Source organism: Eptatretus burgeri, chromosome 7 (assembly GCF_056783735.1).
Source record: "Eptatretus burgeri isolate ZD-2024b chromosome 7, Ebu_testis_v1, whole genome shotgun sequence".
Taxonomy (NCBI): Eukaryota; Metazoa; Chordata; class Myxini; order Myxiniformes; family Myxinidae; genus Eptatretus; species Eptatretus burgeri.
In genome coordinates this window covers 37,813,310-37,830,998 of record NC_140967.1, presented here as the reverse complement: position 1 = coordinate 37,830,998, position 17,689 = coordinate 37,813,310, and the positions used below count along the sequence as shown (strand labels likewise).

At 43.6% G+C, this 17,689-nt stretch overlaps 2 protein-coding genes across 3 annotated transcripts in view; both read left to right on the top strand.

Moving 5' to 3' along the window:
* The window catches only part of TTC27 (tetratricopeptide repeat domain 27), a 134,244-nt gene extending 128,484 nt beyond the window's left edge, over positions 1-5,760 (top strand). Inside the window, exons 19-20 of one of the 2 annotated variants that reach the window (XM_085888074.1) lie at positions 1,610-1,710; positions 5,407-5,760. In XM_085888074.1, coding sequence (XP_085744200.1) covers positions 1,610-1,710; positions 5,407-5,520 — 215 coding nt within the window. In that variant the 3' untranslated portion in view covers positions 5,521-5,760. The remainder of the gene's footprint in view (positions 1-1,609; positions 1,711-5,406) is intronic. The other variant, XM_085888073.1, reaches the window with a different exon arrangement.
* A 1,202-nt stretch (positions 5,761-6,962) lies between these two features.
* LTBP1 (latent transforming growth factor beta binding protein 1) overlaps positions 6,963-17,689 on the top strand; it is a 294,284-nt gene continuing 283,557 nt past the window's right edge. Inside the window, exons 1-2 of the mRNA XM_085890321.1 lie at positions 6,963-7,448; positions 7,999-8,069. Of these exons, the coding sequence (XP_085746447.1) occupies positions 7,168-7,448; positions 7,999-8,069 (352 nt within the window). The 5' untranslated portion in view covers positions 6,963-7,167. The remainder of the gene's footprint in view (positions 7,449-7,998; positions 8,070-17,689) is intronic.

The following is a 17,689-nucleotide window of genomic DNA, read 5'->3' as shown; positions in this document are numbered from 1 at the left end:
TGTGTGTGTGTGTGTGTGTGTGTGTGTGTGTGTGTGTGTGCTTGGCGCCTTAGAGGGATTGAGAACTGTATATTCATTGGAATTGTCTGTGTTTTCCCCACGCCCGATCCCACACCATCCCGTCGAATCGCCCCGGATCCCTCTTCTTGCCGAGTCTTGTTATTTTTGGTGATAATAAAAACAAATAAACATCATCAACTCAGTAAAAAGTGACTCGTGCCACCTTCCTCGTCCCGTTTGCGGTAGAGCGATTAGAACCGCCATGTTTGGGTTATAAATAAATAAACCGCCTCCATCGTTTCGGCTCATTCTACGTTGGCGGGACTGTTCAAGTCCCGTGGACGTCACAATATATATATATATATATACACATATATATATATATATATATATATATATATATACACATATATATATATATATACATATATATATATATATATATATATATATATATATATATATATATATATATATATATATATCCTTGAATGGACTGAAAACTTTGATGGTTATCAATTGAACAATGGAAAAAAACAATTTACTGCAATCTCAAAATTATATGTGGCTCAGGGGGTGGTCAAACAAGAACATTAAGAGAAGTTTATGATTTCATCTTTGTTCAATAAAGATACTTAAACCAAGAACCAAGTTCCAAGTTATTCTTTGTGAAAAACTCGATGGAAATGAATGTTATAAGAAAATTAAGTTATTCCCTAAAGTAGGACAGAGGCAAATATTCGTTGCTTCGCTCTTTGAGTATAATGAAAGGACTGATTATGTTGAGGGAAGAAGGACTTTAATCAGGAAGTCTCATTTTTTTCATTTGCTTGTATGGGAGGGAAGGGAATCAGTGGGGAGGAAGTGAGTCTCTCATTTTGAGCTTTTGGGGCTTGGGTCAGATAGTTTTTCCCTTTTCCCCATTCATTTGAATGGTCCTTCCAGAAGCAACAATTATCATCTACTGATTGGGCCAAAAATGGTATATAGCACGATATCTCAAAAAGTTGTGGACGGATTCGGGCGAAACTTGGTGGACACGTTGGGTGTGTGACAAGGAAGAATTGATTCTATTTTAGTGAAGCGGATCTGGTTACGATAATTATTTGATTTTTAAAGTGATTCTTGCCCATTGAGAGATGGTGCCAAAATGATGTAGTACTGTATCGCATGATATTTCAAAAATTTATTGTGCCCGATGTTATCGGGGATCAGGCATTACGTGGAGGAGGTATGCGTTCTACCGAGTGCCCTTCTAGTTACCAGTGTTTTTTTGAGCGTAATCAAAATATATTGCACTTTTCAAAAACGAGTTCCCTTCGATCCCCACTGGCATGTCTGCTCACTTCTTTCTCTTCCCAACCCCCTTTTCTTTTTATTCCCTCTCTTCCCCCTTCCCTTCCTCACCTCAATTCACTGTCACCCTTTTTGTGCATGAAAATTATTAATGGTCACTTATTTCCCCACATGTAAGGCAAGGTTTGCCTGAAAAAATTAAGTTCATTGTGTCATTTATTATGTACCAAACTATAAAATACATGTTGTTCAAAGTTCGTCTTTCCTTATTTTAAAATACATTCGTTTGTTTCCCATGCACTTTCCTCACCAGTTTACATTGCATGTTCGAAAACCAAATCGGATCGAAAGGAGGCCTCGCACTTGCTGTCCTCTGCTCGGCTTTCACTGAAAGGCCTAATGGCAAAGGCGAAGGTACGTGCTCTACCGTTTCAGATCTTCAACAGCATGCATGGCTTCATCTGATTCGGTCTAAATAAATGTGATTATGGCTTTCCGTGTTCCTGAGCAATGACAGCTCTTCTGTTTTTGTGTTATCCCACTCATTCAAAAGATGTTTCAATTTCTGCTCGTTTATGGTAACAGCAATTCCAATTTATGATTGAACCACCTGTACTCCTATAACCTTAACGACCGTTTTGTATGGTGTACGCATGTGTATTGAAACACGAACCAGCCGATAAATGAAACACCAAACAGGCTTTGGCCTCACCATTCCAGAAATTAAATATCTATTGTCAGGGTGTCTTAGCTATGCAAATTAAAATATCTCAATGTATTGCCATTCATTTTTAAGCCGCATTGATGTGAATTTTAAGTCGAACTGAACCAATTTTGTCGCACTCCAGGAGCTAATTTTCTTAAGGTTTCATAATAAATTAAATCATCACACCCAACAACTAAAGTTTGCTCTGATATCATTATAGGTTTGACCATTTGGAATAGTTGTTTCGTATGCAGCATGCGGCTGCTGGTTGCATCATTTTCTGGGAGCATGGCTGCGCCAATGATGCAATGCCCTTTATTACCAGCACACTGGTAATCATTTTGCCGACCTCGGAAGGATGACAGGCCGAGTCAACCCTACCTGATGTTAATTCAAAGGCCAGCGGGGGCTCAAACTCAGGACCCTCAGTTTCTAAGCCAGCCAACTTAGCCATTAAGCTAATACCAGGCATGGGATTTGGAATATTGGCCAGTTGTATGTGGTCTCAACTTGTGGTATCACTGTCTAAATACAGACTGTTATGTAAGCGAAGAGATCTCGCATGACAGATGCAAACATTCCACAGACCACCAATTTTCAACGAGGCATCATCAAAATGCTATTAAAATACTCTGTTGGAATATGTATATTTTTGGGTCATTTACTGTTTCATAATGTCATTCAAGTTTAAAAGGTCACAAAATGCCTCATTTTCTGAGAGTTCTTTTTGTTTACCTCTTACATTGGCTTCTCATCATAGACCAACAATTCTGAGACTCGCCACATGAAAGAAGAAAAAGAAGAAGCAGCCCCTTACATGGAGATATATGGTCTTATATTGACTTTTGTTGTTTATACTGTTGGATGACTTGACCACAGAGACAGGGTACAACATGATGTATCTCATCTCAAGTTGTTTATTTGTCACTTGTAATCAATAGAAGCTCGGTCTTGCATTTCAAAAGTGTCGGGTAAGGCACAAGGAGTAGGTCATCAGCTGACTGTTTTTATTTAATGTTTACATCATGATTAGAGTTATCAATGAATGTCCTTAGATTCTGGCAGCTTTCATCAACCATTCCAGCACAGGTCTCTGTGCATGATTTGCCAGATCTGTATGACATGCACAATCAGCTCAGCAACATGCAAAGAACATTTAGTCACAGCCTACGAGTACATGAAATCCTACCTTGCACAGCTGTGGTCCTAGTTCCCCAGTCAGACTCTTTATAGGTACTATGTACCTAACTTTGCGTGGACTCTTGTGTGGAACCATAGCTCCTGGGAGTTGAGGACACTGAAATGAGTGATGCAGAAAGTATTTGCAATCTCTGTGTCAGGTGATTGAATTGAAAACCTCTTGTGATCATGAGATGCATGTTTTGCATACAACATTAGTCTGGTGTTTGCTTCCTCACAATATGATTTCAGGTCCTGTGATCACTAGGATGTCTTCTGAGAATTTTTTTTTTAAACCACCATCAATTCTATTTTGTTGTTGTTGATCAATTAACTAATTGTGGACTTTTAGGAAGGTTGTTTTTGCCCATTTGGCACAAGGTGTCCATCAAGAGGGCATGCCGATTCACTTTATTTTCCATACCGGCAATGGATTTTGACCCCTGCCCTAAGGTTGCAGAGGTTCCTAGTTTCATTCCCTCTTTGGTTTTGATTGACACTTGTCAAATACTACTTCAACTCACCGTCATCTAATTCTGCCAAGAGATGCAGCAAGAGATTGTTGTATTTGAATGTCATAATCACCGAAAGTTACTGTATCACCAGACTAACATATGCAGCAATATAATGGTACCAAAGATCTGGGCAGTAGACAGTTGTATCACTTGGTACTATCTGTGGAAGTTTTGGCTGAATATCCACTTTCTTCCCCAGCTCATAATAAAGTGCACTTTTGTTGGTTTTCCTGAGACTGCCATCTGAACATGCCAAGGGGAATGTTGTGGTTGATAGCTCACAGCTCAGGACTTCTTTCATTGGTTGTAACCCCCACGCACGGGTTTCAGAAGGTGGAACAGAGTCCTCCTGGGACTCGGAAGTATCCACTTCCATTTCCGGAGAGGATCACATTTCATGATCCAAGTTGTGAAGTTTTGTTGTTGTCCAATTTCTGTTCCGAGGGATCTTTTCACGATGGGCACTGAATCCCAGATAGCCTCCGATTGTAATTTGTTTGTCGCAATATTTCCCGGTACAGTTTTTATGATGAGCACGATAACTCAAAAAGTCATGAACGTATTTGGACGAAACTTGGTGAGCAGGTTGGGTGTGTGACAAGGATGAAATTATTCGATTTTCTTGAAGATCCGAATCCAGATCTGGATACGAGATTTTTTTTTTTAATTTCCTCAGTAATTCTTCACCATTGATAGATGGGCCCAAAAACGATACGTAGCACCATATATCAAAAAGTTGTGGACAGATTATGACAAAAGTAAGTGAATGAGTTTGTTCGATGACGAGAACAAGCCAATTAGATTTTGGGTCATGTCAGTACATCCAGCGTATCAGTCTGATCCAAAATGTAAACTGTTCAACCTGGTGGAGGTATGCAATCGAACAAGTGCCATTCTAGTTTTTAATGATTCTCATCATCGAGAGGTAGGGACAAAAACTACATATATATGTATATATTATGATATTTCAAAATTTTGTGGACGGGTTATGATAAAACTGGATGGATGAGTTGGGTCGGTGACGAGAACAAACCAATTCGATTTTGGTTCAGATACAGATGCAGATCTGGCTTATCAGTGGGATGCAAAATGTAAACTGTTCAGCCTGGCAGCCGTTTGCACTCAACCAATTGTGACACTTTTCAGTGCGATGATCTCTTGCCCATTATCACGAGGTGGCTTACATAAGTTGCTGTCAACACCAACATTGAGGACTATCTTTGTCAGATGTTTTTCCTTTTGATCACCATGATGAATTTCTTGATCTTCACGTTTGCCAGTGCATTCCAAAATTTCAGCTCATTATTTTTCCATGTCTGCTCTACCTTAGTGACTATCTGGTTGGTGCGTATCTTGAAATTGTTGTGAAGTATGCTTCCATCAATGAAATATGAAACAAACATTGATTCATTGATGTTTTTGGGGGTTTTTTTTTTTTGGACACTAACCATGTAATAGAAATTTGTGCAATGTTTTCTTCATTTGGTGAATATTCAAATTTGGCCACAATTTGTCAACCCCTTTTGGACAGCGCAGAGTGCACAAATTGCTGTGCCAATCACTAAATAAAAAATAATAATTTAATTGAAAGGATCTTCTTGACTTTGACATTGGATGTGTGGCATGTTTACAGTTTCTTTAAATAATTGCTTAACCTCCAAGGGACGCGTCTGAGTGGCTGATCACAGTGTTTGGTGGTGATTATTCCAGCAGGAACATGTAGACATGGTTACGGGAGTCGTAAGAGAAGATCTGGCCGAGGTGATGGAAACCATGGATTCTTTGCTCACGGAGGTGACTGAACTCGAGAATTGCACACCGTAATGACTTGGAAGAACTGTAGATTGTCGAGCAGCAATTTTTTTTTTTTTTGCCTTAATCGATCGGTGTAACCACTTCCCCAAGTGTGGGGTGGGGGAGGGAGGGAGGTGTATATTGTGCATTGGAGCAATAAGTTTGTCACCAGATTCGATCTTGATGCTGTTTTGCATCCTTTTGTTGGTGATGTTTTTGTACACACTATAAACAAAAATAAATGCATTGTATTGCTCTTCTCTTTTTGAACTTTTTGTTTTTTTTTATTCTGTTATTTGCTAATAGTGGTTGACGATGCTAGTGAAAATAAATTGCAAAATATATTGAATGCTGCTTGTTTATATTTCCTGGCATTGCTCTTCGTACTTGATTTTGTGAACGAGCCTGTGCGCCATTCGAGTGTTTCGGAGGGAACCTCCTGAAACACAACTGGCCCGGTAGACGCAAGGCTTGAGCCGCCGACTTGAATCATGTGCGTCTGCACAGCATCCATTTGTGCATCTTTGTATCGAAGTTCTCCGACTGATGAGAATTTGTTGGAACAGAGATGGGGATGAAACGTGTGACTGAACTGTCCAAGAGTCGGACCCCCAAACGTCCCACAAGGAATGACTAAGAATATCCTCTTTCCATTCCAGCTTCAATTTGCTTGCATCTGTATCCACAGATGCGACCAACTTTGAAATTAACGGGATTGATTAACAATCCGTGCAGTTTTTTATCGACACGAGTATGCATCGCGGCTTTTTTTCATTACCATCATCGGCTTCCAGGGAAGTTTTTGCTCAAAAGTGCCCCAAAACGAATAATGTGGACCTAGGGATACTATAAAAACCACAGACACAACTTAGACTCCCTGTGGTTTGTCTGGGAAAATTTGCCCGACACTTTATATGAGCATTTCACGAATTTCAGGATCTAGAGCAAAATTGTAATGTTCAGGGAGTTGGGTGTGTGCGAGATCAAATAACAGAAACGGGTGAAATAAAAAAAAATAAAAAAGAACTTTATTTGTGTAAATAGCATCGTGGAAGGCACGAAGGGATCTGCCAAATTCCCGGCGGACAAGTGCGGTTATTCCGGCATTCTGCTGAGCTGTCTCCCCGTCTCACTCTCGAGAATTTTTTTTGCTCCTTCTATTAAGTATTACTTTCCATTTGTGCATTGTGCTTTGGTCAGCCAGAATTGTAGTTTGTCTCGCGGAACTTATTTCAAAGTCGAATTCACAAACTTTTTTTTTCTTTTTTTTAAACGGTGACGAAGTTTCACAAAAGTCCTTTGAAAGTTGCCGCGATATTTAACAGGCAGTCTGGGGTGTGAGGATTCTTTGAGTAAGGGTGGTTCCTTTTGCAGATGAGGGCTTCCCCGGTGTGTGCTGGAGTTTGGAGGTTGTGGGGGCTTGGGGGGGGGGTTCTCGTGCTGGCACCGCCCCCATGAGGTGCGCAGACCGCCTTGGCTACGGCAACGGCACAGCAGGCAGGACACCGAGGCCGCGTGCTCGCCAGCTCACACCTGCACAGGACGCCGTGGATCGGGCAGGACCTGGAGGCTCTCACAATAAGCTCAGATTGATCCACCCGTGTCTGGGGTGAGGTTGGGTCGAAGCCTTGACCTCGAAGTCCTGAGTCGGGTGTGGAAAGCTTGTCTCACCGGGTTATGGCGAGGGCAGGCTCCCTGCACGCCACACTGCTGCTGTGTCTCGCAGCGATCGCCATCCCCCAGCGGACCACTTACCGACACTACGCATATATGCTGCGGTCCAACCGGCAGGGGGTCACGACATCCGCACAGCATGAGCGGCGGCTCTTGGGATCGAGGAGCGCATTCCGCCCGTACCTGCATCGGCAAGCGCCGCAGCGTGCCTCGGAGGCGTCACAGAGGAGCCGGCGGATGGGAACATCGGGGCCTGCAGGGCGGAACGTGGCGCACTTGACGCGGTACGCGGGTTCCCCGTTCATTAGATTCACCCAATATGGTGCAAGTACAAAGATATATCATGGCAATCACATCCCCGTGCTGGAAATCCCCACACCCTCTCTCTCTCCTCTGAAAACCGTGGATTCCAAACAAAAAGTCTCAACTTAAGGGATTGTAAAATATATTTATTTATTTGATATATATATATATATATATATATATATATATATATATATATATATATATATATATATATATATATATATATATATATATATATATATATATTCAGACTGGATCCTGACCTACACTTAATCGGTATAGCTCGTAATGAGGTGTGAGCATGTAGATCATGCTGTTAAAGTGTTCCCAAGTTCACGCTGTCTCTGTAGTCTGCATGTGGGGTCTTCGCTCCATGTGTGAAGCCATGCCCTTGTCCAGTGCCCATGATACTGCCCAGTAATTCCAGTTTGTAATCATTGCATGGTTTCGCAGCTTTGCTACTTGTTTTGTCTCCCGTGATGATATTGTACACGTATGGACGTTTATAATACTACACCCCACCCGCAGAGTGAACGAGTGCGGTGGGAGGTGCTGTCCCGGTTGGGAACGCACTCCGGGCTCACGGCGATGCACACAACGTGAGTGCGCAGTTTTGACCATGGGTGCTTGTTTATATTTCGTGGCGTTGCTATTCGTACTTTATCTCACCTTGGTATAACATGTATGATGTGCACGTACTCTTCCCCTGTTAGACTAAACTGAACTATGTTTAAACACAGAGGAATTCTGTGTTTATATATGGGTCTCCGAGTGCACAAAGCTCCGGAAACATGTCCCTAGTGTTTACCCTGAGGACCGTTTGGGTTTTTAAGGGGTTTCCTTTAAATAGTTTTTTTTTTTTTAACTTGACCCCACACACGAAGAAAGCACACTTTACAAATTCTTCATTCTGCAGGTTCCACTTGTTTATGTGTGATGTTGTGCGCCCGAGATATGCTCAGTAGCGCGTGACCTTGTTTCTTTATACAATAATGTTGGAGTTGTTGTGAAGGCACCACATGGGATTGTGGGTCTGGAGGAAAAGGGACTGCAAACCCTCCAAAGCTTTAGTTTTCGTCAAACTCTACTTTGAATTGCGAAGTTTTCTCATCACTGAGCAGTTTGAGCTGGTGGATGTGCGTTTAAGGTTGTGTTCAAGGTGGTGGCTTTAGGATGCATGGGTGTAGGCTGACGTGCTCAATGCACGGGTCCATTAACCCGGTTGCTGTCGTGTGGTTGTGTGGAGAAGGCTGAACGTGGTAAGTTTATTTGAAAATGGTTGGCTTGTAGGCCTCGGAGAAGCTCATCTTGGCTTATCGGGGAAGGGCTTGTTGGATTCCTCTTTCCGGTGCGGGTTAGATTCCAGTAGTTGCTTCCAAGTAACAGCAAACCACTTTATGCGTTGTTGAATGAAAGGGCATGGAAAAGGAAAGCAGTTCTCGAGATGGTAGTTGTCGGGCAGGGTAATGAGTGTGGGGTATTACTGATGATAATTGGTTGGAAATAAACCTTCTGTTGATTTCATTCACTCATTAGTAATGATCGTAAGGTAAATCATGTTGTCAAAGTTCCACAAACATATATTTTGTTTTTTTCTATCTTGGATTTGGAGTTGGACAGATCATGGAATACTTGCTATTTTTCTTCAAAATTGTCATATGCCATCACTATTCTTTTTTGTTGTTGCTGTCTACATATTACTTATGCAAAATGGTAGAATTTTTCGTTTTTGTCCTTCTGCGCACCCCACTTTCATTCCTCATCCCACCGTGGTTTGTTCCTTAAACCGATCAACTCTCTCCACTTACTAATTTCTCTTCAAACCTCCTTCCCCTATCGTTTTTTATTCGTCGTTATTCCGTTTCACCTTATCCTTCTTCATTCCCTTCCTTTCATTTCCCCATATTGCTCAAACTACCACATACCCTACTCTGTTTTATAGAGCATAGCAAATCTTTTGATTGTGTTGATCATCAATTGATGTGGATTATGCTCAGAGAAACCAGGATGTCAGAGCACCTGATGCGGCTGGTAAGAACCATGTACATTAAACAAGAAGCTACAGTAAGAACAGAGTATAGAGAGGCAGGATGATTTGGAATTTGAAAAGGAGTTAGACAGGGGTGACGTCTCTCCCTTCACTTGTTCAATCTGTTCAGTGAGTACTCCATGAGGAAATCAAACTTGGATGACATGGAGGCTGGAGTCATGATTGGAGGAAGATGTATCAACAATCTAAGGTATGCTGTTGATACCACTCTGTTAGCAGCAAGTAAAGGGGACTTGATGAAACTGCTGCATATCGTGAAGAAGGAAAGTGAAATAGCTTATCTTTATTTAAACCTAAAAATCTTAAAATCTTGTCAACTGTGAAGATCGATGTGTTCAGATTGGGAGACAATCATGTGGAAATAATGTAAAGCTTCATCTTCCTGGGTTCTAAGGTTGAAGTGAATGGAGAATGTGGAGTATTAATAGATGGTTAGCATTGGGGAGAACAGCAATGTCAGGATTGACAAAGATCTGGAAAGACAAAGATGGTATAACATAAACCAAGAGGAGGATGGTGAATGCAGTTGCAATGTATGTATGCGAGTTGTGGACAGTGAAGAAGGAAGAAGATTGACAGTTTTGAAATGTTGTTGGAGACGAATGTTAAAAGTACCATTGACTGCAAGAACAAACAATTTAGTGCTTCAATAAATTAGACCACCATGTATATGAGAAGCACTGATGCTAAAACGGAAACTGCCATAATTTGGACACATCATGCGTGCAGAAAAGGAGTCTGGAGAAATCGATCCTGTTGGGTAGGGTTGAGGAAAGAAGAGGAAGAGGCAGACCATGTGCATGCTGGATGGATTGGATAAAGGCTATGAGAGGTGGTGCAGTTCCTTGCATCTGCAAGTGCCAACCGTAATCACCCATGTCACTACATGTCCAACTACCCACAGCCCTCTAGACACATTTAGATGACACCACGACGACATCCTTCAAAACATACCACACCACAAGCATGGACTCGTCGACACCTACAACATCTGCTAGGCCACCCCACACACAATGAAACACATTAAAGAAGACTGTCCTGGCACCACGGAGGCAAGAGAACAACATTTTAGATTTGAGGGATCTCTGGGTCACTCCTGGAATATCGATCGGCTATCTCCGTGCCACGGGTATGTTCAAGCAGAACTGACTGGGGCTAATCAACAACACCAACACCTGCTTAATGCCCATCTGAGGAACGGTGCACTTTGTGATGCAACACCCTAACAGCAAAACACTAGTTCAACAGCTTTTACTCGTGCCGGGAATCAAACCCAGTCTTGACAGTTGATAGTGAAGTGCGCTACCTCTTGCTATCCTGTCAGATTATTGTAACTGTAAATTGCATAACCGAGCGAAGAAACTGTTCTTACAGATGGGTATTACGGATGGGATAATTCCCCCAGGACGGGATAAATCCCCCAGAATTACGAACAGGATAAATCTCCCAGAATTACCGAAGGCATAAATCCCCCAGAATTACCGAAGGCATAAATCCCCCAGAATTACTGAAGGGATAAATCCCCCAGAATTACCGAAGGGATAAATCCCCCAGAATTACCGAAGGGATAAATCCCCCAGAATTACGAACAGGATAAATCCCCCAGAATTACCGAACGGATAAATCCCCCAGAATTATGGATGAGATAATTCCCCCAGGACGGGATAAATCCCCCAGAATTGCCGACGTGATAAATCCCCCAGAATTGCCGACGGGATAAATCCCCCAGAATTGCCGACGGGATAAATCCCCCAGAATTGCCGACGGGATAAATCCCCCAGAATTGCCGACGGGATAAATCCCCCAGAATTGCCGACGGGATAAATCCCCCAGAATTGCCGACGGGATAAATCCCCCAGAATTGCCGACGGGATAAATCCCCCAGAATTGCCGACGGGATAAATCCCCAGAATTGCCGACGGGATAAATCCCCCAGAATTGCCGACGGGATAAATCCCCAGAATTGCCGACGGGATAAATCCCCCAGAATTCCCGCCGGGATAAATCCCCAGAATTGCCGACGGGATAAATCCCCCAGAATTGCCGACGGGATAAATCCCCCAGAATTGCCGACGGGATAAATCCCCCAGAATTGCCGACGGGATAAATCCCCCAGAATTGCCGACGGGATAAATCCCCCAGAATTGCCGACGGGATAAATCCCCCAGAATTGCCGACGGGATAAATCCCCCAGAATTGCCGACGGGATAAATCCCCCAGAATTGCCGACGGGATAAATCCCCCAGAATTGCCGACGGGATAAATCCCCAGAATTGACGACGGGATAAAACCCCCAGAATTGGCGAGGGGATAAATCCCCCAGAATTGCCGACGGGATAAATCCCCCAGAATTGCCGACGGGATAAATCCCCCAGAATTGCCGACGGGATAAATCCCCCAGAATTGCCGACGGGATAAATCCCCCAGAATTGCCGATGGGATAAATCCCCAGAATTACCGACGGGATAAATCCCCAGAATTACCGACACGTTGATTGCCCCAGAATTACCGACACGTTGATTCTCCCAGAATTACGGACACGTTGATTCTCCCAGAATTACGGACACGTTGATTCTCCCAGAAATACCGACACGTTGATTCTCCCAGAATTACCGACGGGATAATCCCCCAGAATTACCGACGGGATAATCCCCCAGAATTACCGACGGGATAATTCCCCAGAATTACGGACAGGTTGATTCCCCCAGAATTACCGACACGTTGATTTCCCCCAGAATTACGGACGTGTTGATTCCCCCAGAATTACGGACGCGTTGATTCCCGCAGAATTACGGACGCTTTGATTCCACCAGAATTATGGATGCCTTGAATCCCCCAGAATTATGGATGCCTTGAATCCCCAAGAATTATGGACAGGGTTCATTCCCCCAGAATATGGGACTTTTGAAATGACATAATCTGCCCCAGAATGCCTGGTGTCATGCACAGAAACCCCTCGCAACAGTGGTCTTCAGGGCATGTTAACGTATATTGTGCGTGCGAGATAAAGATTGTTTCCTAAAATGGCTCACAAAACTTCTAGAATAAACTGAAAGTATTTGTAAAAATACCTGAGAGAGAGGGATGTGCCTCCACACAACAAAAGAGTTGGAGAACTTTCTCAGCTCGTCCAAAGGGCTGAGATCTTTAAGCTTCCCATACTGCAGACTCAACACTGGACCGTTGCAAGGTCCGAATAATGGTGGATGTGCATGTTCTACCCAGACCCTCGCCCATCGCTCCCAGAGTGGACTTTGAACCGTGTGGGGAGTACCTCCTGTGAACATGGCAGGCTTGGTGATTTATTAATGGGCATCTGCAATTGGAAAGATGATGCTGTGCATCATTATTAACAAAGTAATGGCTACTAACTCTTCAACAAAGAACATCTTCATGATATGAAAAGAGACAAAGCTTGTGGGAGCGATATTTACATGGGAGCCAGATGCACCAGGCTGACTTCCCTGAGAGAGACACCGTATCTGGTTTGAGTGCTGCTTAACAGCAATGGGAAGGTCATATCTGGGACGTGTGAATGCACAGGGTAAGTTTATAATCAAATTTTAAAATGATCATGTTGGGGGGGGGGTGTGGGAGTGGGAGCTATGATGGCCGTTATAAATATGTTTTTGTTTGGTTCCAGGGCCAGAACCAGAAGATAAATTATACTAATTACTAGATTTTTGCATCTATTGGTGAAAGGGGAAGTGCGTGCGTGCGTGCGCGCATGCGTGCATGCGTTAACTGCTTGTATAAACAGAAAATGGTAGCAACTTGACACCTCTCATCCACAGATATTTCTCGTATTTTGTATACATATTTCCATGAGTCCAATTTGCATCCAGGAACAAAACAAGAATGGATAACCATTTTGAAATTGCTACTCTTTTATTTAAATGCTAAAAAAAATTGTTTAAAAGATCATTTGACTTAAAGATTTCATCCTCGCAACAAGAGGTTAAAAGTGTCCCGGCCTTGTAGAAGTGAGTCACTGAAAATGCACATAGTACATGTGTGAAAAGCCTCGTTAGCATTCGTACATCATTTTGAAAGTCCCATATGACGGATTGGTTAATTCCCCCGGAATTGGCATAATCTACTTTGACTTCTTATAGAGGCTTCCATGAGGCAGTGATATACGTTACATATTTACATGGAGAGAAATGGGGTCCTCTCCCCACCCTGAACCCCTGAGACGATGATTTTTTTTTTTAACCACCTAAAACCTTCCCAAGTGTCCCTACCAGTTTTCGACTCATTTCGTTCAGCGGTTCAGAAGTGTTTTGTCATCAAACAAACAAACAAACAAGCGCACAAACACACTTCTCAAATTAAATAGAGTATGATAACATGCACAACACATCTAATGCCAATTAATTTTGATTCATGCTAAGGAATCTTGTCAACATGTTCTTGAAAAAAAAAACATTTCTCACGTGACTTCACCCTCCACGCCCAACTCCGAACAGTGTTAACAGTTAACTTACATCCTGAATGCTTGCTCTACAAATGCCTTTAGAACCCCTAGGCCTGTAATTTCTCTTGGGGAAAGGCTTAAAAACCCACAATAACCACAATGTAGCAAGTGTTGAGGATTTAGTCCCATGAAAACAAAAGATGTCATTGAAAGTGTAAGGATCACTTATTGGCCTTTTAAACGTCAGAAATACCATAATGTTCTGATCCACCCCTATTCCCTCGCACACCATGCTTTGTATAATAACCTGTCGACCCACCCAAGTACAGTGCACAGTAAATTGGACCTTTGAAGCAGAACCAGGAATCCCTTGGATCCTCTCTGATGCAAGAGCCAAACGACAAAGGGCAAGAGCTTTACAGACTGACAGAGGATCAAAGGAGAAGAGGGAGACAAAATACACCGACAACGCAAACGAGAGGTTCAGCGACAAGAAAGCAAAAGGATGAGGTGATGATGGGCAGCAATCTTCACAGACGGGAAAGGGGGAGGGGACAAGCGACAGGCATATAATAGGGATCAGTTGATTCCACAGATACGAGAGTAGATAGATGGAAGGGTGGAGGTGAGAATCCATCTTCTGATAAATTCAAGGTTGGTATCGTTCCGCTTTCTTGAAATTAAATAGTTCTGAGAAGTCACTTCAGCTTTTGAAATTCCCCATTTTGACCGCTTGTGGGTGCTAGAGCTTTAACACTGAGTTTAGATTCACGTGTTCAGTTTTGCACATGATGTTTGGGTCAGGTTTTAAAAAAATTATTTATTTTACAGTGGAGTTCAGGTAATGCATATTGCTACATGATTTTTTTTTAATTTTGTTTTATAATTTCATGAATCACAATAAATCTGACACATTCACCAATGGGCCAAATGTCCATTTACAGACCAAATCCGATTGAGTTTTTTTTGATGATACTACTTTTTCACCTCGTGAATTTTTTTTTTTTAATCTATCAATTCTCGAAACGAAAAGGATGAAGGAACAAGCTTGGAAATTATATATATACACACACACACACACACACACACACACACACACACACACACACACACACACACACACACACACACACACACACACACACACACACACACACACACACACACACACACACACACACACACACACACACACACACACACACACACATACTCTGATGAGCCAAAACATTATGACCACCTGCCTAATATGCTGTTGGTCCTCCATGTGCCGCCAAAACAGCGCGGACCCGCCGAGGCATGAACTCTACAAGACCCCTGAAGGTGTCCTGTGGTATCTGGCACCAAAACATAAGCAGCAGATCCTTCAAGTCCTGTAAGTTGCGTGGTGTAGCTGCCATGGATCAGACTTGTCGGTCCAGCACATCCCACAGATGCTCAATCGGATTGAGATCTGGAGAATTTGGAGGCCAGGGCAACACCGTGAACACTTCATCATGTTCCTCAAACCATTCCCGAACAATGTGTGCAGTGTGACAGGGCGCATTATCCTGCTGAAAGAGGCCACTGCCATCTGGGAATACCATTGCCATTAAGGGGTGTGCCTGGTCTGCAACGATGTTTAGGTCGGTGACACGTGTCAAATTGACGTCCACATGAATGGCTGGACCCAGGGTTTCCCAGCAGAACATTGCCCAGAGCATCACACTCCCTCCACCGGCTTGTTGTCTTCTCACAGTGCATCCCGGTGCCATCACTTCCCCCAGGTAAACTGTGCACACGTACACGACCATCCACGTGATCCAAAAGAAAACGGCACTCATCGGACCGGGCGACTGCTCGGACCACTGCTCCAAGGTCCAGTTCCAATGCTCGCGTGCCCATTGTAGGCACTTTCGATGGTGAACAGAGGTCATCATGGGCACTCTGATTGGTCTGCGGCTACGAAGCCCCATACGCAGCAGGGTGTGATGCACTGTGGATTGTGACACATTCCTCCCGTGACCACCGTTAAAATTTTCTGTGGCTTGTGCCCCAGTAGACCTTCTGTCGGTTCGGACCAGATGGGATAGCCTTCGTAAGTTGCCCTCGCGCATTGATACGCCTTGGGTGCCCAACACCCCATCGCCGGTTTGTGGTTTGTCCCTCCTCGGACCACTGTTGGTAAGTACTCACCACTGCTGACCGGGAGCACCCCACACGCCTTGCCCTTTCAGAGATGCTCTGACCCAGTCGTCTGGCCATAACAATTTGGCCCTTGTCAAAGTTGCTCAGGTCTTTACTCCTGCCCATTTCTCCTGCATCCAACACATCAACTTCAAGAACTGACTGTTCACTTGCTGCCTAATATATCCCACCCCTTGACAGGTGCCATTGTAACAAGATAATCAATGTTATTCACTTCACCTGTCGGTGGTCATAATGTTTTGGCTTTTTCAATGTATATCACACACACTCATACAGCACAGTGTAAAGTTTGAGATATTTTTACTTTTGGGATGCTATTCCCCTTCTCCTCTTCTTCCTTTTATAAGTCCTTATAAAAGGACTTTTATAATTCCTTTTATAAGGCCGACCACATGCCTCGAGGTCCAATGGCACCATGCTTTTGCACTGCCTTGACAACGATACTCCTCCACCCCTCTCTGTCCTCAACCAACTCTCTGCCAATTCAACCACCCCTACCATACTGATACCCCTTCTCACACAATCCTCCCATCTCAACCGTGATCTACCTCTTTTCCTCCTACCTTGCTCCCTCAACCCACCTGCTCTCTTTGCCATTCTCTCTTCCCCCATCTGCACCAAGTGTCCATCCCATCTCAGCTGGCATTTCACCAATCTGCACACCAATCTCCTCCCTCAGTTCATCCATCCTCCTCCTATCCACCGTCTTCACTCCCACAACCCTCATGACCCAGTTGTTCTTGCAAACCTGCAGCCTCTGTTGTTGTCTCTCTGTCAGTGCCACCGTCTCCAGACTGTAAAGGTAGGCCAGTGTTACATATGACATTAGAACCTTCCCTTTCAATATTCTTAATATCATCCTATCTGCCATTACTCCCTCGACCCTTCTCCATGCATTTGCACTCACCTGAATCCTCCTCCGCACATCTGCCTTTCCATCCCTGGTCACTGTTTCTCCCAGATACTGAAACCTATTTCCCTGCCTGATATCCTTCTCCTATAACCTGATATTTATTTATTTTCTCTGCTGCACAACCCACATTACCTCAGTCGTCTCCAAACTCATCTTTAGCCCATGCTTCCCAAAGGCTTCCTTCTACTCCCCTCATGGCATCTCACCTCACACCTTCAACCTCTTCTCCACCAGATGTCTCAGAATGAACATCCCATCCATCGTCTCCCTACCCTTTCTAAACCCCTGCTGCTCTTCTCCAATTTCCATCTTCACCGTCTTCCTTATCCTCCCTTCCATAATCCTCTCCAGCCGTCATTACATCCTCACTCTAACTGTCATTACATGACTTAGGAACGGCGTTATGCCCCTGTACTTCCCCGGATCGTGAACATCGCCCTTCCCCTTCCATATCGGAACAATTAACCCTGTCCTTTACTATTTGTCAGGTCAGGCCAGATTAGATCTGTGACTTGAGGTGCCATGTAAACCTGTACTAACCTGTTTCGTTTCATAGTCAGGTTGTCGGCGACTAAACCATCTCCCTCACCAGGTTTCCTGGTGAGGAGGGTGGGTGTATGATATGAACACCCAGCAGGATTAAAAACAAAAC